Source organism: Xiphophorus couchianus, chromosome 16, assembly GCF_001444195.1.
Source record: "Xiphophorus couchianus chromosome 16, X_couchianus-1.0, whole genome shotgun sequence".
Classification (NCBI taxonomy): domain Eukaryota; kingdom Metazoa; phylum Chordata; class Actinopteri; order Cyprinodontiformes; family Poeciliidae; genus Xiphophorus; species Xiphophorus couchianus.
Window position 1 is genome coordinate 8,176,124 of NC_040243.1, and position 24,415 is coordinate 8,200,538.

The window sequence follows — 24,415 nt, forward strand, 5'->3', positions numbered from 1 at the left end:
AACCAAATAAGAAGGTAAAAAAAAAAACCCTGAATTTTTGTACAGCTATTTGGTAATACTATACCTAGCTTAATTAATAAACTGTAGAGTGGTTATGCTGGTACATGTGTTCATGCTAAAATTGGAAATGTTGGGGAAAGGAGCAACCAAGCAACGCCTGTGTTTTATGAAGTTTTTAATTAAGTAACTGTCTCTATATAATTATATAGTAATTTCCCATTTTCCCAATATACTATAGAAAATGTCCATGCAATAATTGTAACTTTAAGGCTGTAAAATAATAAAATAATTCGTTATGTTTTATTATAGGGAAATATCATATTTACTCAACAAAACAAAAACTAAAAAACTACTCTGTTATGGTGTTGTTGCAACCTAAAAATAAAGTAAAAATAAAAAGGAGTTACATAATATTACACAATTACGTTTTTATTACTCTGTTGTTGTAATCCTCTATATTATCAGAAAACTCATGCTCTTTTGGAAGGCTGAGGGAACAAAAATCCAAAGCATGAAAAGGCCAATACATGAGGAGCAAGGGGTTGAGTGGGTGTTATTTAACACTGTTGTTAAAGTCAAATTTGCCAAAAGTGAAGAGATTAGCCCTGCCAGAAGGTTAGCGGTAATTCTAGAAAATCCATACCTACGTCACCGATGTCCTTGGCAGCATCTCCACTGGCTGGTTGGTTGCCCTGGAAACTCTATTGTTATTTATCTTGAAAATTGCTTTGGGGCATAATAATGCAGAATTTTGTCAACAGTTCCTAGCTCAGCTTGTCTTCCAGTTTGGAAAAAAAAATAAAGATGTTTTGTCAGGGCAGCATTACAGCAATTCAGTAAGGAGGAGGCAGAATAGTGTTCATGTATTTTTGTTTAATTCCAGCCTCTTTCATGATATGAATCACTTTATGTTTAAATGCAGTGGATTTAAAGTGTCTAAGCCTCAATTCAGCAGTAATTATCTGACTTTATTAGACAAAAAAATCAATAATAACCTTCCAGTGAATTGTAGATCAGGAATTTCTAAGAAGACAACACGTTTGCTCTGTTTTCATACTTAGTCTAACTCCAATTACAATTGCAGTTGTGTCATTTTGTTTTTGCCTCACTTTGTTTCATTGTTTCCTTATGTTGACTCAAATTTTATCAGCAGAGCTCAGAGGAAGAGGTGAGAGAAATGAATAGTGTCAAAAGGCTGGAGGTCAGCAGGTTTCTCAGTGATTCAATCTAGAATGGCACAAACAAACAACAGGTTGCAGGATGAAGTCATGCTGAGATGTGAAAAGAAACAATAAAAACTGTGCAGCTTGATGCTGCTTTGTAAAATTGGGACGTGTATGAAGATACTTTTATTGGAGCTTACCTTAACAATTGTGTCTGTTTTTCATGGTTATCAAGAGTTAAGCAGCTAATATAATTAGCTGTTTAACTTAATATAATTAGCTATATATATATATATTATGCACCTAATTATATTAGCTGCTTAACTCTTGATAACCATGAAAAACAGACACAATTGTTATATATATATATATATATATATATATATATATATATATATATATATATATAATATACACTGCTCAAAAAAATAAAGGGAACACTCAAATAACACATCCTAGATCTGAATGAAAGAAATATTCTCATTGAATACTTTGTTCTGTACAAAGTTCCATTTACACAACAGCAGGTGAAATTGATTGTCAATCAGTGTTGCTTCCTAAGTGGACAGTTTGATTTCACAGAAGTTTGATTTACTTGGAGTTATATTGTGTTGTTTAAGTGTTCCCTTTATTTTTTTGAGCAGTGTATATATATATGTTATATATATATATATATATATATATATATATATATATATATATATATATATATATATATATATATATATTCATTCATATTGCATGGGGACAAGAGGTAAAACATAAAGATGACCCTATACTTGGCTAATTTGCAGTATAGGGAAAGCCTATGTTCTGCTTACAGTCTGTTAGAACACATTGATCCACCTGAATGTCATCTATGTGTAACGGGGCATGTTTCTTAAAACTGTTTCCTTTAATGGTTTACTGTGAGGTGTTAATTCAGGCAAGCACATGTACCATCACAGACGAAATTAGACAATTAGAGCGCCATCTGCAGTCTGTAGTAAAGCACTGCAGATTTGCTCAGCTTCACAGCACAAATGCTGCTGCGTAAACGTGACACAATGTGGCAGCAACAGGTCAACAGATAAGAGTCCCTTAAACTACAAAACTTACCTCAATTGTGAAAGCAAACCAAGAAAAAAGAATGTTTGACATATTCAAACTGTGTTTTGTGTTATATATGCAACAATGTTGTTACAATGCAATCATTTTATATGAAAAATTCTGACAGTACAGCATAATTGCCTAATACAATATATTTTGCACAATTTACAATTATGCAGTTGTAATAATTGATCACTGGTAAGAACATTGATTACTATAATCACTCCATTATTGCTTACGTATTACTAAGACAGTGCTCCATTGTCCCCATTTATTATAAAGGCCTATTACTTTTTCAAAATACTTTAAAAGAAAATATCAAAATCTTGAAAATGTAAAATTTTCAGACTTTGTTATACAAAACACAAAGGAACTCAACCTTTTTTATATATCTTTTCCTTTATGTTTTAGCTGCATTTCATGACTTCCATTAATTGTTAGCTTGTGTCCCATTTAAAGGTGAAGACTGACAAATCACACAATACTGAAATAGTGGTATATTGCATGAATTTATTATTCTGGTACCTTAAAATGGTCACCATGCTAATTAGTGAACAAAACAAGAAAAAAAAAAAGTAAATGTGAAGGCTGAGCTGCTTACTGCTGACAGCTTAGATTCTACATATTTACATTTACATAAATAGGTTGAAAAAAAGTGATTCACATGAAAAAAATCTCAACAAAGGAGGAAATTGTGTCACGTTGGGCTGCAGACATCATTAGCACAGCAATAAAGGCACTCTGTAATTCAGTGTATACATTACATTGATTTAATAAGGAGATGAGCTCATACAGAACAGATTCTTTGTTTCAAAGGGATGAAAAATAACTCAAACAGAGGATGTTGAAACCACATAAATTATTAGTAATTATTAGACACTAATAAACAACAAATATATTAAATTGATTTAAGTTAGTAATCTAAAAAGCAGCATCTTTAAAAACAAAGAAAAAATGTAACATGCCGTGTTCCAATAAAACACATACAGCACTCTGCATTCATGGTCTACCAGTGTTCTTGTTTGCCATAAGAATCCACTTCCTTACAATGGCTCATTTCTCACTATGGAGTCCAGAGCAATGATAAGAAATAAAAAAACAAACAAATGTGGTGGCCTTGAATCCCCATTTTGTCTTTGCAAACTTGGCCGACACCGAGCCATTAGTATTCGTTTTTGTGCCATTTCAGTGCAGAAAATATCCTTAGCATTGTCTTTACATGGCCAGGATGGTAGGCTATGTAAAATGACAGAGACATTTTACTCATCGAGTAGAAGGAAAACGGTAACTCTGCAAGCTTCATCAAGTGTTTCTTCAGTCCTTTGCTGATATTTATAAGAAAATCTCAATCATAAAAACAGGTTAGATCTTCAGTGTGTTTTCTACTACGAAAAAGTAGCAACTGTGACATAAAGCGCTGCTGTAAAATGACGTTTAAATGGGTCATTCGGAAGGATATCTTTTTTTTTCTTTGGTGCAAAATGTGTTTATCACATATAGATCAAAATACTCCTGCCAGGCACACAGAGAAGGCTTCCAGTTAGGAATCAGCCTGCATTTCCATTGATTTACAGACTACAGAGTTATTCAAGGTTTAAAGTTGCAATAAAAGAAATACTGCAACAACATATGTATGATGGAGTTCATTCTTTAAGAAATCTTGGAAAAAAAACATAATGACAATTACTGACTGCAAGTCAAATGCAAATAAAAGAGGAAAAAAAAACAACAAAAGTTTCAGGGATTTTCTTCTTATAACCTACCAGTAAAATAGCTGCTTTTTTAGTTTTACAGATAGCATTAACATGAAAATGTTTAAGCATAAAATATTATTCAATAGTAACTACATATTCAAAGATTCAAAAAAATATTTAAAAGAATCTCTACTAGTTAAAAGACTGATGGTAGTTTTTGCTGGCAAGAGTCACACAACCAGTTATAATGTTTGTAGGGTAATTACGCTTCCGCGCATAGGGCGCCATATTGGTTTGGAGAGCTTTTGTTTCTTACATAAATAATTTGAAAACATTTTGTCTCTACTGTGGTTGTGCTTTCAAATTTCTTTGATGATCTGAAGGAAAGTGACCAAAAGGGAAAAATTAGAAGAAATATGCCAAGAGGCAAATACTTTTTGTGATAATTTTGCATAGATTCACATTTGGATTCCAATTTTTCTTTTTAGTTTGAAATTATTGCATCACATTTCTTTTGTTACTTTTAGTTGCTATTGGGCAAAAAAATAAATAAATCTAGTCACCTAAAAATGGTGCTAGCTTTATTGCCAGTCAGTGTACACCAAACCAGGAACACCAGAAATATTTCACACAAAATGAGTCAGTTCTGATATTCTTGTAATAAATAGATTAATTTGATATGAAATTACTCTCATTGTCTATTAAATATCTTAAATGACATTAAACCTTCCAAACTGTGCCAAAAGATTCTGAGGAGTCCATCTGTAAGATTAAGGAAACCTCAACTGAGAAAACGTGTTCACAACATGTGGATAAACAAGCAGCCTATCAAAATAAAGTTCTGATAACATATAAAAGCACTTAGAAGATCACAAACATTCAAGCCAAAAAAAAAGAAAAAATGTCGGCTTTGAAAAGGATTTTCTATCAACTTTAACCCGAGAATCATTTTAATAAAACTCAACCATTTCATTTTAAGTAGATGAAATACAATAATAATAATAAAAAAGTGATTACCCTTTTAACACAAACTGTACATATCTGGCATCTGGACATTTAAAAAATTGGAAGTGCTGCTACTTTAGGAAAGGCTTCCTCTGATCTATCTTTATCAAAAATATGCAGCTTCAGGAGTCCTTTTGTTCTTCATCTGTCTAGAAAACTTTACAATGCTACATCGAACTCCAAAAAATGTGAATGAGGTCTTCTGTTCAGCACTTCTTAACCATCCCTGCTGTCTCACTTTCCTCTGATCTCTGTTTCTCACTTCCTTTTCACCTTCAGCTTCTGCTCTCCACTTCAGCTTTGCCTTTTTCCCCTTCGGCGTTCACATCAGTCAACCTTTTCAATTTTCCCGATGATCTTTTCCTCGAAGATGGGCAAGACGGCGTCATCCTCGCGTATCTCTTCGAACACCACCCCACAGTCAAACTCATCGCTCACCTTCTTGAAATAATATCTAAAGAAAACAAAACAAAACAAAAAAAATCATTAATGTATGTATTTTCCACAAAAGGAAATCTTGAGGTCCCAATTGAAAGGAATCAGATTACATAAACATAGACAAGTTTACATAAACATTTCACCTCAACTGCAGCAGCCTTGAAAAAGACTGATTAAAACATGCTTTATACAAAAAACTTCTTCTGTTGACTAACTTTTAAAATAATTGGCCATTTGAAATCAATAAAAGATGCTATTTTACACAGCGATGCATCCGACTTTGTTTAAACCCCACCTGTAGTTTCCTTTCTTTGTAAGAAGTTCTTTGAACTGGCCCAATGTGACAACCCTCCCTCTGACAGACGTCCTGTACGGTATCAGCTCCTCGCAAAAGTAGTAGGCCACAGTAATATTCTCACATGATTGCTTTTTAGTGGCTTTATGTCTGAAAATGTAAAACAAAGAAAATGTGTCAAAACACACAAAGCTTTCTTTCTCTCCAACACATTTCCAAGGCAGGAGAAAATTGGTATCGCTTAAAAGCAAACAAAATATATAGAGAACAACTCTGCAACTTCATACCACGCAAATGGCAGTTGAAGAAACCAAAAACTGTCATGACTACCTAACACACAGAGGTTTTCCTGAGAACAAATCTGTGCTCTTTTGAGAGTCAAATGACATAAAGTGGGGTTAAAAGAGTGAAGAATTTAGTTTTTTTTCCCATGAGAGCTACATGTCTTCTGAGCCCAGGATCTGTAGAGCCCCTTTTAGAGTTGAGCAGGAGGAGTTTGTCCATTTTGCTATTCATGGAGCGGACATTAGTCAGGTGGATTGAAGTTAAAATGTCTTCCGGAGCTTAAGATTTGCAAGTGCGTCTGCTCGTTTACCTCATAAGGTAAAGTAAATGGACCTTATCTGAGATGCTAATGGGAACAATGAAACATGGAGGGAAAAAATGCATGAACAGGACTGTGATACAAATGAGCTCCTCTCTAGTGAAAGTGACACAAGATAGATAGCAAAGAGCAGAATAAACACATGCCAAGCAGAGGACAGCACAGTATCCATCCACGGTGCTGCTTGCAATGACACAGATACATAAACACAGAATATGAGACAAAAACCAGATGAATTAAAGTACTGTTAAAGTGGCAGTTGCCAAAAGGATAAGAAGCTGAAATAACATTTATATTGTTTTGTCATGCTAAATGTAGTCTGTTATTGACTTTAGTCAGAAAAATCATATTTGAAGAGGTTTATTAGTGAATCTGATGGTGAATCTAATGAAGCATGTAGCCAACATGTTGGTGTTTGTACGTCGCACCACAGTGAATCCATCTGTCGTCTGTTCATCCACAGATGGCAACAGGCAAGTGGCAAGGCAAGAGATGCCAACTAATCAGTATCACCATCACAACTCAACATCTCAACATCTATCACGGATCAGGACTCTATACTGACATGATAGACAGTGTGAGATCATTTTTATCTCCCTGAAGAGCATGTATGTCTCTTCAGCTGCAAATTTGAAGACAATGATTTTAAATCATTGTTTTCAAATTTGATCTAACCTGCTTAAGGTTATGTTATTAAAACCTGAGAGGTTTTCTGTACTTGCAGATCTGACATGAAGGCTTCACTCTCTGGATCTGCCAAGTCCTCTGCATTTCATCTTAGTCTAACACATTCCCCAACATCTATTTAGTACCCACCTTAGATGGGCATCAAACAAAAACACGTTTTCCAGAAAAACGTCACAAAATGATTTGGTATGCATCTGTAATACTCTAGCCTCTTTCATTTTGTTCAAACATGAACAACAAACATTTCCTCTGTAGACCCTTTTTGTAGCTGTTCTGTGAGGCTCAAAGTCTGGTCAAATATGTAAGAAAGTCTCTTCTGTTCTGTTGTTTTATATGCATAGGTTGTTTGAGTGCCTGAATGTGCGTAATTATCCACTAAACACCTGAAACTGTCAAAACAAGTGATAAACAGTGTTAAGGTTTGGGGCAGTGTATTGGACATGAACTACAAGGAGAGTTCTGGCATCATTACTGAAGCGAACCGTTAGACATACTCTGGCTCGGAGAGCTCGCTGTCTGAAACGGCGGGCACCACGTTGAGCAGAGGGACCGGTGCAGGCCTGACTGCTGCGCGACCCCTTTGGATCACCTCCATCACATACCTGGAGGACCGAACAACCCCGATTTAGACACATAGCAGCCAAAAGAAGTAAACAAAAGCAAAACTGTCTGGACAAAGCCAACAGTTCTATCTGTTTTCTGTTCCGAGACTATACTGACTAACCGCACTGATAACTGCGGGAATAAGATATTTTTTTCTTTCTTGTTACCTCTGCTTGGGCTGCAGAGATCCAGACTTCAGCTTTTCCTCTTCAAGCCGTCGACAAACTTCCTCCAGTTGGATGAGGGGGCTGGGAGCCGGGTTAGGAGGCATAGTAGGGTCCTGGATGAATGGGTGAAACGGCTGCACGTTGCTGCGCCCTTGACCGCTGAGGCATGAATGCATGGACCCTGATCTGTCTGAGGAGCCGAGGCGAGATCCCTCATGGTTCGCAGTCCTCTTGGACCCACTGACACTCCTAAATGTGAAGAATATGAGCGGTTAAAGCACTCATACTGAATTTAAATTGGATATGTTGAGAGGAAAAACAGAGCTTTCTTACTATATGAGACATTTGTCACTTTTAAACCAATATAATGCTATTTCTGGCTTAAAGTAAGAAATCACTGACCCATGTGGGCTTCTTTTTTGTTGAGCCATTTCTTTCTGTCCCTCCATCAGCCACAACAGGATTTTTTGTTTTTTCTCCACTTCCTCCGCAGGCCATGGCACATCATAAGCTCTCGCCTCTTCACCTCTCTTGAACGCCCTTTTACACTGCGGGCCAGTTTTGCTGCTGCATAACAGAAAAATGGAACTGATGAGTAGAAAACAAGGATTTTATAGATGTGAGTAAGGAATAAAATGATTAAAGTTGCACCACACCCGTAGCCTATGTGCTCCACAGGGTTAGATGTCATGCCATCTGCATAGCTTCGAGATTTTGAGCCATAACAGCTCGTCTCCAGGTTCCAGGAGGGGTTGCCGTGTGTACGCGTGGCCCCTTCAGGGTCCACCGCAGTCGTGTGACTGTGAGGCACATATTTGTGGTGGTACCCATGGCTCGTCTCTCCTTTCAAACCGTGTCTGGCTGAATGTTTCCCCTGACCTGATTGTGCCACCCCTCTCACCCCTGAGAAACCATCTGGAGAGCGCGACTTGGGGGAGTGGCGCCCGGTTCCTGGAGACTCGCAGATGGGCGTCTTCATGACCCGCTGGACGTGGTCGTCCAGGATACTCTCTGGGTTTTCCTCGTGAGCATCTTGGACAAAAGGACTGCTGTATGTGATGTCAGCATAGCGGGGGTTGTAATTCAGTGAATAAGCACTAGGGGGGAATCTTTGACTGGGTAATGATGAGGGCGAGGACACTTCATCTCCTTCTTCCTGCTTTAATAAAAAAAATAACATTAAAAAATTGGTCAAAACAAAAAAATCTACAAACAAATATAAATTATCACTTTATAAATAGCAGATTTCTGATATTCCACTTAACCCAACTGTACATGTTATTCCTATTTCAACCTGTAGGTGGCAGATTTTGCCCATACCACTAATAAATTTATTCTTTTTCCCTCTGACTGCAGATGTGGTGAGACAAACCATGAGCACCGTCTATCAGTATGCACACAGCACTTCTGTGCTCCCTCTGTGTCATGACAACTGCAGCCGACTCAGCTTCAACTCTGACTGACTGAGACAAAACTGTGCTCTGACAGAATCTGCTCAGGGGGGATTTACTGGGTGGGGTGCTACAGGCATTTATAATAGGGGCAGAGAAGATGGTGAAAAAGGAAAAGAGGATGTGCATGAATTAAAAAAAAAAAATCTAACTAAATAAAACAGGAGATGGGGAGAAATTCTGAGACGTTTGGTAATGGTCCAGTTTTATTCTGAAAGTTAAAAGGACCTCTGATTACTATGTTGAATATTTAGATTTGATAAGGTCATGTATATGGAAATATATTCCCTACAATAATTTTAATCCCAGGAATGTCGTAATGTAGCTAGAACAGAAGGCAAACGCCATAGATGTTTTGTTGTTGCTGTATACGGCCAGCTAATAGGTGTTATGTCAGTATTGGAAATTACTAAGGTACAGATACAATAAGAACAACAGTTTAAAAAAAGATTACAACAACTGGATTCGTTACAAATCTGGACAAGGGTTCGAGTTTATTTTGCTACCATGTGCAGTGAGGAAGATGGTAAGGAAGGTTAAAAAATATCCAAAATTTTTACTGGTTCTACAGTAAAGAGTGGCATATAGGCTCACCAAGTCTCCCTACTAACTATTAAAGCTGTTTACATACCAGCTGATAATTTCTGACACATTCAGGAAAAGTATAATTCTGTTTTGGGTAGCAATAACATGCACATGTCAAATTTGTCAAACTGCAGTTGTATCACTTAGAGAAACTAAGAATGAGTTTCTGCAACCCCATTGTTTGGGAGGGTGGAGGGATCCCTACTATGAGATCCTGTCTTGAAATAAGCAGGACATTTAAGAAAAAATGGCAGCCTCTATAACCCAGTCATTAAAAAGTCTCTGAGCAGAATAACAAACCTAAAGATTTATTCATATCCACAAAAATATAACAAAATCAGTTTTTTTCTATATTTTTCAGTCATTGAAACTAAACTGGGTAAGCTGAAGAGAAGACCCAAAACGTCCGAGTAGCTATAGGAGAGATGTTGCAAAGAGCAATGCTAAAACGCCTCTCTCTTCCATTGTGCAAGCTGTTGTCAAAGGTTGGGATTATTCAATTATTTAAAAAGGATTTTAAAAACGCCAGAGATTTCTGGTATTAATCTTCAGCTCATCTGTTTTTCCGCAGAATTTTAGATGGACATAAGGTATTTAATCAATTGAATGTCACAAAACTATTTCCCTTTATAGGAAGTTACGTAATAAATCTCCATCCAATAAAAATTTGTAGCAGGGATCTAGATACTTTCTTATGTAACAGCACATTGCTTAAGAGTTATTTTAATTGCCAAAGCACTAGAACCAAAGCTTCTTTTTTCCTACTCTAGGTAGCCACAATATAAATCATTTCATCTTTAGCTCCTGGTTTCAATAAAACAAACCCACAGCTTTTCTTTTCATAGGCCTCCACATAAATGATCCACCTAGAGAATTAATACTTGGCAGCGCATGTAGAGGGAAATATCAGTTGTGGTAACGACAACCTTTTCATCGGAGTTCCAAGTGGCATCAAACGGGCCTGGCTCACTGTTCCAGGCTTACAAGTGGCCGAGTGTGCAGGTGCTCCGTCCGATTCATCCAGGAAGCCAGATTGCTGACAGGCCAAGGACAGAATCCTCCACATGATTCATATTGCTTTTTACTCTTCACTCCAATGGCCGGCCTCGTTTATTTCATTAAGGCCAGACGGATTTACGTCTCCTTTGTTTGTGAACATTAGACGACTGTTGGCTGCACACACACACACACACACACACACACACGCACACCTCTCTGGCTGGCCCAGAAACAGGCTTCACTCGCCCTCTAATCATTTTTCTTTAACCTAATTTTCTACCCACCGTTTATAGTGGGCTTATCAAATTATGTACTTACTAAAATAAAGTAAGAAAAGTGCAAAAATATACTATTTGATATCAATATTTTCACTATTATGATGCAAATCTTTTGTCACTCTTGACTGCTTGAACACAGAGATTTTCCTGTCTGCTCTCTGTCAACATTCAAAATAGATTTCATTGTATTATTTTGTTAATACTATATTAATGAGAATGTTTTTAGTTTTGTATTCAGCTATTTTCATGATTCAAAAAAATTTTATATATTCAAATATCCAACAAAATGAACAGAATTTTAATTACTTGATTGTGAATTAGAACTGCACAATATATGGGAAATATTTCAATCATAATGGACTGTTTGGATGAAATATTTGGTAGAATATAATATTTCATATCCTATGCATTTATGTTCTGCAAATCTATAGTATATTTAAGTTAAATGGAGTGTATCGTCCTTTATTTCTTTCGTGGCAGATAGAGCGGTGGAGACATTGTGCAATGACAGAAAGAAAAAATGTCTGGAAAATGAGAATTAGACATAATCACTAATGTTATTGCAATTTTCAGCGGCTTTATTAGAATTAAATATATTCCTGAAATTGTGCATCTCTAGAGAAAAAGGTCACCGCAGTGAGTCTGCTTATGCTTTCAGAAACAGAAAGTGAGATGATCATACCAGTCGCACTCTTTTCAGCCTCTCCTCCAGTTTCTCCTCAGCCTCCCTCTCCCTCAGGACGCCCTCCAGCCTCTTGATCAGCTCTGCAGCGAACCTCTCCGGCTCCACGTGTATGTCCTTTGGAATCCGGTTTGTGCGCTGGAGGAAGAAACGTCAGGCCGTAAGCACACACTGTGGAATGTCTTCCCACCACCTTGTGTGTCCGTTAAGAACAGTTTTAGTACGGTTGACCCCACACAACCCGTCAGAGGTCAGGCTGAAGAAAAGAAGCAAGAAACAACGAAAGGGGCAGAGCTGAAAGTGTTGCTTCCAAGGGGGACTGTAAATTTAAATATGAATGAATCTGCAACGGGACTTAACCACCTTGAATATTACTACAACGGATTAGATTTCTCTGCTTTGCTTTTCTGTTCTTGTTGTACAAATGTAATCTTTTTTGTTACAGTTTACATTTCAAAAGTGGCCAAATATTGTCAAAGAAAATTGAATTTCGAATATTACATTAAGTTTTTTGAGCAAAGTATTAGTTTAATACTGTGTGCATTTATTCAGTCAGATTAATGCAGCAGTTTTTCATTTAGATTTTTTATAACAAAGCTGGGAAAAGTTTGGAAACTACCTTTCTTGGCCTCATATGTCAAAATAAACCTGACATATTAATGGGTTATTTAGGCTTTATATCTACCATAATCTCTTAAAAAAGTAGATTTTCTCTATTGCTAGCTGTTAACATGGGTTCATAGACCATCTTTCATTACAAAAGGACGATGAAAATAAGATATTTGTTTAAGCAAGGTGATGTGAGCATCATGCAGCAAACTGCATAGTAAATTCACACTTAGGACAGTAGGGTGCCATGTGTGGCTTTTTAATTGGACTCTTTACTCCCAGGCCTAATTAGGGCCAGGGCTTTCCTACCAAGCGACAGCATAAAGCTGCAGAGGGAGGCATCGGGCTGTCACAGGGGAGGTTTCATGTCTGCTAGGCTTCGGCGCGCACAGCTTAGGAAGGCATCAAGCTGCATTTAGACAGCCTTCTCTTTCACCATCAGCTATTCTTATACTCCATCACAGGCGCTGTAACACAGCTGAACTAAAATATGCACATTTCCAATGGCAGAGCAGAGGAGAAATAAGCAGAGACAGACAGTTACAAAGAGAGAGGTGTAGAGGCGGAGAGCGAGGTGGAAGGGAAATATCCCATGAATAACTCACTGGAAAATGAGGTAGTGGCACTCGCCCATTTGCTTTGGCACTCTCATGCATCTCCCGGCGATGCTGTTTGCGGTATCGGTACGGTGGAACACCATTTCTGGAATGAACAACAAAGATATTTTCATAAATCATCCTCATGAATAAACAACAGAGGCAGCTTTGAAGCTGAATGCTTCACACAGCATTTTCCTTCTGAAACAAACACCCAAAAGTGCCTTTGTTATCCTGTGCAGCTTGAGAGGGATTATTACAGCATTATGGCCGTTCGTTCTGCATCACAAGTGGTCAGGCAGATCACAGCAACATGTTTTACATGTATGAGTTTGTAGCAACTGTCAGTGAGGCTTTCACAGTCTCCTGTGCTGAATGCTTAGGACCAATTAGCTGATCGCAGCTTTTAATCCATTCCGCTTCAAACATTTTTTGGGGGGGACCAGCTGTGCACACTTTGAAGGCTCCAGCTCAATTCCACAGAGTCACACCGCACCTAAAGGATTTTTCAAATCTTCATTTTAGCAACAAGGCGACTCATAATCAAACACTGAAATCAAAGTTTTTTTAATTGATGCCAGATAAAACACAGAGTTAGGGCTCCTGCTTGCAAGTGAAGGTTATGGAAAAGAAACATTTAGTTAATACTTTATATTAGACAAGTTGGTCCAATTGTCCAGCCAAATAAACACTTAACTGTATTAATTTCGCTGCACATTTTGAGTCCAGTCCAGGAAACTATTTTATTGTTGAAACTGCTGATTCAGACAGTGTTTAAGCCTGCCATGATATAACAAATGGTAAAACTGTGTTTTCTTGTGTGTTGAGAAGATACATACACACTGCTGTCTGTGAGCGAAAGTGTCTCTGCGTCACTGGATATGCTCTGCTGCTCACTGTCATTGGCACTGGTGGCTGGGGCCAGAACATGACCAATGTTGACGTAGTACGAGTTGATGGATTCTCGACACGGGCCATGCCTGCAAATGGAAATGAGAAAAAAAACTAAAATTATGAAAAGAAATGGTATTACACAAAAATAAATTTCAATAATTTTTTTAAAATGTGCTTAGTTAATTTCTTGCCCAAGTTTGGTAGTTTAGTCATCTTAATGTAGGCTTTCTTGAAAACTTGAAAAATTTAAGTGCAGCAAGAATTTATAATCATTTATAAAACGTATTCTTTAAATGGTCTTCTTAACATAATTCTAGTTGTTTTGTTGACTTTCAATAATATAGCTTTTTTAACCAGATTTATTGTTTTAACCACAAGAATAGAAAGCCACACAACTAAAAAATTTAGTCGACAGTAAAAGGTTGTGTGTGAAGAATCTCATCCATATATTTGTCAGCCTCTTAAAACATTGTGAAACTTTTGCTCAAATTTCTTGTCCATTGTGGTTTGCAGGTTGCGCATCCCTTTTTCATTGTAACAGTCTCTGTACAGCAATGAATTGAGTTGAGTTTTTTTACTTTTCTCTTACATGTTTTTTTTTTTTTTTTCAATTTTAGGCCTTTTGCTAAACTTGAGCCAAACTTTAGCCTTTGATTATCTCTTGGCTGTTATTTTTTCTACTCAAGAAGGATATGCAGATGGTAAAACCTAACCTTAACCTCAAATCTTTATCGATAAACTCTTCCGCATTTTGTTATCATTATGTGATATTTAACAAAAGTTAAATAAAATCTAAAATGTGAAGGAGAGCTTTTCAAGTTGGTGCACATCAACAAAAAGGTTGACACTTTTTTGACACCAATCACCATCACCAACTCAGCTGAACAGACTTCTTAAAGGGCTGTGCGCACATGAATTATAAATGTTAGGCATCATTATTCTTTATTCAAATAGGAATTCCCTAAAGCATTTACCCCGAACCTTCTCCCTGCTTGGAATGCAGAAGCACCAAGAGTTCAAATGAAACCTTCACGACAAACAGATTTCCAATAGCGCCAACATTTAACAGAATAATTTACAGAACTGGGATAGTGAAGGTGCATGATAACTAAATAATGCAGTTGTAATTACAGTAAATGTTGCAGTCTTTATATGTAGGAAAAATAATAACATTGTGAAAGAAAATTAAGAAAACTCAGCATTGGACTTGCTAAGTAAGTATTTAGTAAATAATGATAATAATTTCCATACATACAAGTAAAAATCATACCAGGACAGGCTTTAAATCTAGTCAGGTATCAAATGTACAGTGATCCCAACAACAATGAAATCAAGCTGATATGTCTTGGCACAATATGGCTGAGTGAAATATTATACGGTTTAATGTGCATGTGAATGCTTCAGGTCAGATGAGTTGTAAGGAGGTAGGTGAGATTCTCACGACATGATTGTCTTTTGAAACAAATACTACAGTTTCATGGTGGCAGGTTGGTTACAGGAAAAGTTCTAACAAACACACATAGCATGAGCTAACTACTGCTATTTCAAAAGTAATGTTCTACAACTGCTATAATAAATATACCGTATTACTTATCATATATATATATATAAGGGTGTTGTCTACAACAGTTTGTTGTTATTTCGATTTCTATATGCAGTCTTAACAAAATGTGGAATAAACTGTTTTGCTATTTGGCTATTTGGTTTCACAAATTGATATGGATACTGTTGGGTTAACTGCTCAGGTATCCAGCAGTTGCATGTTAACAAAGTAGCTTCCCAACTAGTTTTAGAACAATGCCACATTAATAAGGTCTATTTCAAACCTTTCAGTCTGCTTCACTATCTACTCAGAGAGGCCTTTGTAGCATAAATTTGTTATCCGTATGCGGCCACTAGATTTGTTGTTACTTTGTGAACGTCCATGCGCCGTCCACGTGACTGCACTGACTTTGTGCTGGCATTAACAGTAACAATTCAAGTGAGAGTGTGGTACCAAACACACAGATTCAGAAAAAGACAAATCATATTATAAGTAGGAGCAGCAACAACAATGCTTATTTTTTAGAAAGACAGTGAGTAGTGACCTAATCCACACTGTTAGTGAGGATAATTTATCTTTTAGGGACAACAAGGATGCAAAACCTACATTGTTATTCTGTTAGGAATCACTTTATTCTTTCTTTGTTTTTTCTTTGCCCTCCTCCTCTGAGAAGACATAGTATAAATCAAAGCATCATCACATCCTAGGCAGTAGTGCAATATCTTTGAGTGAAACCTAGGTATTTAGCTGAGCTAAAAACTCAATGAATAAGGGTGTGTACCTGTTCAGAACATCCAAATGGTTTATGCTCAGATACACAGAGAGATATGTAAAGGGTTGGAACGATGTGACAATTTCTAAAAAGGCAAATGTATTCTTCTTATAAGCTAGAGAAAAGAGTAGCAGTCTGAATTCAGCTGGCTGAACTATAGGAGAGGTATGGTGGAGTTTCGAAGGTTAAGAAACCTATACCTTAGAAATTGTATATCTCTCCTATGTCCATTAATAAAGCTTAAATTTTCCCTCCATTTCAGTAAATTATAACGGTTTCACCCTTAGAAAACGTATCTGAAACTCACAACATGAACGTTCAGACAGTGTAGAAATTAATAATTTAAGCTGTTATCATAACATTTAAAATTGTTTATTCCAACTCTTCCAGTGTGCACTTGGAGTTGTTTATCTTTTCAGCAAATGAACTTGATTACATAGAAAAAAAATCTGCCACCATTCAATAAGTGCTGACAGAAAACAAAGAACCTGGAAGAAGTGCGTTCCTCATATATAAACCTAACACAAGGTTTGACCTCATTTTTGAATTTTGTCTGAAATACATTTTTGAAATATTTGAAAACTGCACAGAAACATGGATGTGCAGCGAAACAACTAGTCAACACAGGGTTTGTTGTTATTTTTTTGTCCACAAACGCTGTCAGTGAGACCATGGAGAGTATAAAGATGATCTTTTTGGTGATGTAAAATCCATTTAAAGCACTTTGTAAAAGTCTGAATATAGTTCAGGTTATTTTCTCCCTTCAAGACCCCTTCTAAAGAAAACATCAAACCCTGATATTACATTAGTGTTGCCACGCTGATGAAAAGGCTAAACATAGAGTTTGCATTTAAAATTACTTCAGTAGTATTAATTACTGCAGTCCTTTCAGCAGATAAGAAATTTAACACAAATCAAACAGAAACACATTTGATTTTTCTTATTATTATTCCATGTCTGAATCACAAAAGGCATGTAGGCACGTCTTTGAAATGCACACCACTAGAATCCGAACAAATTTCAACGGTTTTTATTTAATATAAACTACTCCCAAACATTAACACAAACGACATTCTCTTTCAAGTCATTTCATTTCTCAACACTGATCTGAGAGACTTTTTAATGTCTTCTGTGGCCACTCTCTAAAGGGGATCTGACACAACTGCTGTAAAATTTACGTTCACAAAAAAAGCCCAATGGGTAGTGCTAAGAGGCTATTTAAAAATGAAGCGTGTCTTTTTGTAATTTGAGCCAAATGCTTGATTGCTGAAATAGTTATGTGACAATCAGCACAAAAACTACTTCTCTCACACATTAATTCATGCTGTTTCTTGTTTGCCATTCAGATCTTTACATGCATATGACTGAAATCTCTGTAATAGCTCTGCAGATTTCTACTTTTTTTTTTAAAAGTCACTTTCATTTCTGCACTTCAGACTATTTTAAACACTGATTTCCATAAAATTGCCCCCGGTTAGAATTTCAAAATTCCTTCTTGCATAAATAAGCATTTGTAATTTGCAGATATCAACACTAAAAAGTATATGGCTATAGTGGTGAATGCGATGACATTCAGCAGGCCCACAGTTTAGCTCAAAATTGTGACTGAAACATGCAGTCATGTGGTCCAGGGAATATCTAATTTCCGTTCATTTATTGTATTTCAACAGAGCAAATTGTAATTGGGATTTGTTCTGAGTCTGCTCCTGAGTGCAGCACTGTGCACCACGTTGCTGTCACAGAGAGAGTTTTATCTGGAAGGTATCGTCTGTCTGTCAGCTGATGTGAGTTCCTGTCTCTCATCACAGCACTGGAGCTGTGGGAACGTCTCTGTAGTGTGCAACTGTGACGCAACTTCAATTATTTTCTTGCAGAGTCGCATTGTAGAGAAATGGATAATAGCTGCCATCAAATTAGGATCCTCCTTTTAACAGCTGGGCTTTTTTACTTAACCACAGGATGCAATTGTTTTCAATGACTAGGTTTAAATTTAATTTTTTTTTTCTCTTGGTTCTGATGGTAACATCATCCAACTTCTCTCTAGCAATAAGGCTTTCACTTGCAGAGGCATATTTCTGTTTGCAAGAAATTTTAACTGATTTTGAAGAAATTTATTTTTTCATGCTAAACAATTAGCGTCTCATCACAGTACATACAGAAAAGAACTTGGATGCTTGTCCATGTTGGGGAAAGCCTTCAGTGGTCTTCACTGCAATGCCCTCATAATACGTCAAAACATACACAGTGCATTTAGCATTACAGACCATCAGGATGAGCCTCTGTCCAATTTTAATTACCAAAAGATTCTTATTTACATGAATAAATAAATAATGGAGTATTTACAAGACAGGCTTGTGGTGTTGCATTATTCCTGCATGTCCTTTAGGGCATTTAAAGGTATTCTACTTTAAATTATAGACAACAGTGGCATCCCGCAACAAAGCAATCAATAAGGGCTCAAAAGGATGCATCGTTCATTGAATATTCACCTGGGCAATGAATTAAAAGCAAATTATGCAAAACCTTTCCATTATAGATTAAAAAGACACAAGGAATCGAAGCATAAGTCATCACAGAAGAAACAGCAAAGTGAACACATCTTCTTCATTCAAGCTAAGAACAGCAATGAACAGAGCAATGTCAACATAAGTTTAAGATTATTAAGAGATTACAAAAACATTGGAGGAGTTTGAGCTATCTAAACAAATCACACGTTTAGGTGATCCTTTTGTTCCATGAGCTACAATTATTCTTTACAAATTGTGATCTCTCATGACAAATAAGGGACTGAGAAACACTTGTGAAGCATATCAAAGCAAACACGATTAATTAAGCAGCAGGAAACCATAAAGTGCAGAGGGAACATATGATCCTCAAGAGTTTATTTGATCTAAGAAATCTCAGCAGAATCTGATGCAGTCGGATAATAAGTTAAAGATTTTGCCCGACAACTTTGCTTTGTTAAACCATGAAATAGATGTGAACAACGGGCATGAAGATCACAACACAGCGCTTTGTGCTCAGAGTAAGTATTGCTCAAGTTAATGCTGCGAGTTGGTTGGTAGGTGTTCTGAATCTTTTAGATGTGCACCTGCTCCAATACTCCTCAGTCAAAAGGCTGAATGACCTCCTCAGTTTGCAGTCAAGATATCCAGAGTCTAATGACCTCATTGTTTGACTTTGTGTGTAGAAGCAGATATCTAAAGGTTGAAGGACACCAGGCCTTGAGGCCTGGATTTGAAGACTGCTGGCACAAGAAAACCTATTTTTATGTAGATAGAACAAAGTATCTCAATTTCAAAATGTTACAATTATTTCTAATCAAATACTACTTTTGAAGCATCTACTATCTACTTGCTTTGACAATGAGTTTGTCTAGTGAGGGCAATTAGAGCCTTTGATGTGAAGAATCTTATTTTGAAGTATGAAAGGAAGTTGTTCTTTAGTTGTTGCACTGCTTTTGGATGGAGTCATCCAATAGAAGCCAACAATAAGATTTCATATTGTTTATGTGGCAGTATTTTGGGATTACAGTAACGAAAAAAGTGAAAACACAAAAGATTCAAACTACGTCTAAAATCTGTGAGAACCGTGCAAAAAAGAAATAATTCCAAATGGTGCTACCATCACTTTTTAGTGAATCTGTATTCCATTTGATCATCTCTATCTTAAGATAAAATACTTTGATCAAACCTGAACTTGATAGTTTCCTACTTAATAGATTCTCTTTAATACACAAAGATTCATAAAACATTTTCTTTCTATTAATGAAAACCTGAAAAGAAGTATTTTCACAGAAAAAAATGTAGAAAGCATGCAAACCAGAATACATAGACTATTCAAGCCAGAATTACATAATATTTAGCTGATTTCAGACAGTTTAAAAGACAGTCTGTGATTTGTGGGTCAACAGGAAAAATATTTCCTGTGAACTCAATCTTGTGTATTGTCTCATCTCTTGTGCTAAATTTGCTGCTATGCTCACAAATGGTTAAAACAGCATATATATGTAACACAGAGAGAAAGAAAAAGAGAGAGAGAGAGAATGCTCTGCATGTTTTTTATAGATCTGCAGATTAGGTCTACAAAAAGACTAGCTTTATCAAAATCAAATTGTCTGAGAAAAATAGACAATTTACTGTAAACTCTAAAAAACTTTTCTTTTTAAAAAAAATGTGCCCTGTGCTGAAAGGAAAAATAGGGGTCAAGGATTATCCAAAATACGAATGTAAATAAAATCAGCTTGAACGCCTTCCCATCAATACCTGGCCAGGTCTTTGAAAAAAGAAAAAGAAAACATAATTCCCAGAGTCCCCACACGCACAAAGAAAAATAATGATTTCATGTTTCAAACTCTAAACAGCAGCTATAGTAACCTATTCAACTTCCGACATATCCTCCCCACTTGAGGTGGAGATGCTCCACTTCACACAACATCAACTCTGCTGTCTCTTGCGCTACACTCACATTGTGTTTTCATCTCCAACTTCCTGCTGGTTTGGGGTTTCAGCTTTATTTCTAATTCAGCAGTTTGGAGGGGAAACAGTGCACAGTTTGAGCTGAGGTAAAGCTTTTTTCTTAAGATGCCTGGGAGGATTTACCTGTACTCCTGGCTGTCCTGGAATTTTGCACTGCTGGCAGCTTGCTGCGGTACCGTCTCCATCAACAGCTTCTGAGTGAGCTGGCTGCTTGGGGTCAGGTCACGCTCAGTCTCCTCTGGCCCCTCATATTCATTTAGAGTTGGTAAATACCCTGTCAGTCCCTTTTCATTCCCAGAAACAGAGCTTCGGTCGCTGCACAGCTTGGGGCTCTCTCCTCCTGTCCATGTGTATTCCAAATATATGTCAGATTTAAGGAACAAAGGATAAGTGTTTTCCTCCATCCTGCTCTGTATCTCAGTCTGAGCCTGGTCAAACATCGCAGGATCAATGTGAAGCCTCATCAAACAATCTTTGATGAAAGACTTGGTAGCTGGTTTGATTTGTCTGGAGACAATTCCATTGTTGTCCTGGATGTACTTTTTATAGATGGCTTTCGCCAGCTTTACTTTCTTCTCCTCGTTCGCCTCGCTGGCTTCCAGTTTGCGAAAGCCACTGCATGCAAACCAGAAGTCCAGCATGTCCGCACAGTCCTCTTGCCTGAGAAATTTCCCGAACAGAAGGATGCCATCCTGGTCATCCAGGAGAGAATGAAGGGACTCTGCCCATTTTAAGTAGGGTGGTGTTGGAGAAGCACTGCCCTCTGGCTCGTAGCCCAGATCCAGGTCTGACCGCCTGGGCGTGGCCACAGACGCCTCACATTTGGCGCCCTCATTCTTGGAGGAGAAGGTGAGGTTGCCGTGCTGGCGACTGTCACCGCACAACAGCTCTCCTTCCTCCCCGGGAACTGGAGGTCTGGGAGCATCCTCAGTGAAGCTGCCTCCCAGGTTGGAGATGAAGCCCCTTTGGTCGCTGATGCTCATAGTCCCAGCATCCATGAACCCTGCAGTGCCCACACTGCACAACTGTTGGATCCAGTATTCTAGTTATGCTTCTCTGAAAAAGCTCCTGCAAGGAGGGAAAATATATAATGAGAGGCAGCTCACATGACAACGAAGGCAGACCACTGATAGCGCACTCGCACAAAGGTTCATTCTTAGACTAATGCTAAATCAGCAATTCATAAATTGAATTATCAGACATACATGCACTGTATTCTGAACATAATGTATGAAAAGACTTGGAAAGAAATACGAATCTCAATTAGTTTAATAATATGCTGGGCAAATAATTCACACTGTCCCAGGGTAGCAATAATATTTACAACCATTTTTCTTTCTGTCAGCAAAAAAAAAGTTCTCACCACTTGTTTTGTCTGTCCTGCTCTACCCAAGCTTCAGCCAAAAAGAAATTTGAAGAGAAACTGTCTTCAACTTTCATTTGCTTCCACCTCATTAGCAGAAGCAAATGAGGCCTGTGATGACACATTTTTCCTTCACAGGCCTCAGATAATATTTGCAAAGTCATGTCCAGATTTTGGTCAGTCATCTTCTAACTTGAACCTTGTGGCAAATAAAATCTTCCCATGTTGTACAAGTCTATTTCTCCTCAGCAAAGAAAGTGAAAGGAAAAATGGAGAGAAGCTTTCTAAGTGAACTACAAGTTTTGTATATTGAAAACTTGAAAAATCGTTTCAAGAGTTGTTAAGTAATGCTAAGTACTGTACTGTGAAGAAGTATTTGGAGCTTTAAAGATTTTTTTTTTCAAACCTTTCAGATCGTCAAACAACTTTTCAGACAAAGAAAACCTACGAGCACCAAATCAGGCCTCTACAAAACCTTCTTTTTTGAGAAAGACGTGGACTTGGTGATGTTCTTTGGATCCCTTTTCCGCTGCATAATCCAAGTGCTATTGAGCCTAAAGTGACAAACTGAAGGATGGAAATCCTTTTTCAAGATTTTTTAACGTATCATAATTCATGTTTCGCTACAGCAAAAACAAATTAACTCTGAAGCAGAAAATAGCCCAAGATTTTCCCACAGCAACCACAGACGGGCAGAATTTTCTGAAATGCTGTATTGGCTTTACAGAACATGTAAAGACATACACCTTTTTAAAAGTTTGACTTGTCTGATCAGTCCACAAAAAATGTTCCTGAAAGTCTTGGGGGATATCAATGTCTCTTTTGTGAGGTCTTTAGTTTTGGCCTGGAAACTCTTGGAGTAGTTTTGGTAAGTCAGCCACTCCTGGGATAATTCAAATGTAACTCAGCTTTCCATAAAAAGGTGGTAAATGCCTGAATTAGCAGGACGAGTTCTTTGTCCAAGAGGACCAGGTTAGTTTGGTTAGCATTTTCCTTAAGAAATAAAACCATAATTTGAAAACTCCATCTGGTATTTACCCCTATTATGTTTGTCTGATTTAAAATTTGTGTCAAGATCTGAAACATTTAGGTATGATTAAGCTACAAAACCACCTACAGAGGAATAGAAAAACCAACAAGAAACTCAAGTCTAAACACTTCTGGCTTCTTATGTGGTTCAATAGATAAAACGGATTTTTTTACTCAGCAGCATGAATATAACTGATTTATATGCACAGGACATATCACAGGACTACTTCCAACACCTTTCCAAACCTAATTTAAAACACGATTAAAACATCATCTAGGTTCTCTAAGGGGTTTATATTTTGAGCTAAATAATTAAACACCCTTAGTACCTTTTACAGTTAGAAAAAGTGAAGAAGACTTTTGATAGGTTACTGTATCAATCCTCATTCCATGTTCTAATTTTAATTAATCCCTCTGCTATAGGTCTAATGGCAGAATCGTCTGCAGAGCGCCGCACTCGAAATTATTTTAGCGAACACATTTTTCAAGGACATATTTTGCTCCTCATGTATTCATAGAGCATTTCTTGGCTGGAGCTTGAGCAGCTTATGACTAAGCTGCCGAGATATGGCTTCTGTATTTAATTTAAGGTTTAATGTAGCCACAGCTGACTGGATAAATTCACATATCCGTGCCAAGGCCAGTATTTATTTATTTTTTTGACAGTTTGCTGGCAGATCCAAATCCTAGTAAAAAACGCAAAAAAGAAAAAAAAAACTTGACATTTAACCTTGTCTTCATCTTACATTTTCTGTGTAAATTACTTCTCCATTTATAGCTCGGGGCACTTGTTGACTCAAATTGGACTAAAAATGATGATTATTTGGATTTTATAAAAAGGCTGGCACCCACACACTCTCACTGTGATTATATGAGAAGTATTTCTTTCTAGGTTGCCAGTACCCTTCCCTTTAGGGCACGCCCACTCTCTGTCTAATCCAATGCATACACAAATCATTTATCCTGATTGAACAAAAGACAAAACCGGCTGTTCTGTAATCAAATGCTGCCCAGTGCTGAAGTGTGAGCGGCACGTGCACCGTGCGTGCGGCCAGATGTGCAGGAATAACCAATCCCAATGTGCCGGGGATGACAGCTGGAGGTAAATGGTGACGGATCCATCACCTCTGATCGCACCCCTCTCTACCTGCGAGGCTCAAGCATTAGGGTTACAGTGGCTGCGATTGCAGATGCATGTGTGCATTTACACTGAATTAAGCCTAAATCGATGACGGGGAAATGTCATTTTGCTCTGCAACTGTATCTTGAGGTGAGCCTCTCATCACGTTCACGTCTTGGCGTCTCCTGAATGAGCAGGAACAGCAGCGGAGAGTGGGGGAGGGGAGCCAGAAACAAACTCCATACATACACAGAGAGAGAGAGTGAGTGAG

The 24,415-nt window shown here is 37.4% G+C and overlaps 1 protein-coding gene across 2 annotated transcripts in view; it reads right to left on the minus strand.

Annotated features, from left to right (window-relative positions):
• Positions 1–2,742: 2,742 nt before the first annotated feature.
• axin1 (axin 1) overlaps positions 2,743–24,415 on the minus strand; it is a 29,627-nt gene continuing 7,954 nt past the window's right edge. For both annotated transcript variants that reach the window (XM_028042829.1, XM_028042828.1), the window contains exons 3-12: positions 20,756–21,700; positions 13,785–13,925; positions 12,955–13,051; positions 11,741–11,878; positions 8,402–8,904; positions 8,148–8,312; positions 7,746–7,994; positions 7,470–7,577; positions 5,685–5,834; positions 2,743–5,405 (exon numbers count right to left, since the gene is read on the minus strand). In XM_028042829.1, coding sequence (XP_027898630.1) covers positions 5,279–5,405; positions 5,685–5,834; positions 7,470–7,577; positions 7,746–7,994; positions 8,148–8,312; positions 8,402–8,904; positions 11,741–11,878; positions 12,955–13,051; positions 13,785–13,925; positions 20,756–21,630 — 2,553 coding nt within the window. In that variant the 5' untranslated portion in view covers positions 21,631–21,700 and the 3' untranslated portion in view covers positions 2,743–5,278. The remainder of the gene's footprint in view (positions 5,406–5,684; positions 5,835–7,469; positions 7,578–7,745; positions 7,995–8,147; positions 8,313–8,401; positions 8,905–11,740; positions 11,879–12,954; positions 13,052–13,784; positions 13,926–20,755; positions 21,701–24,415) is intronic.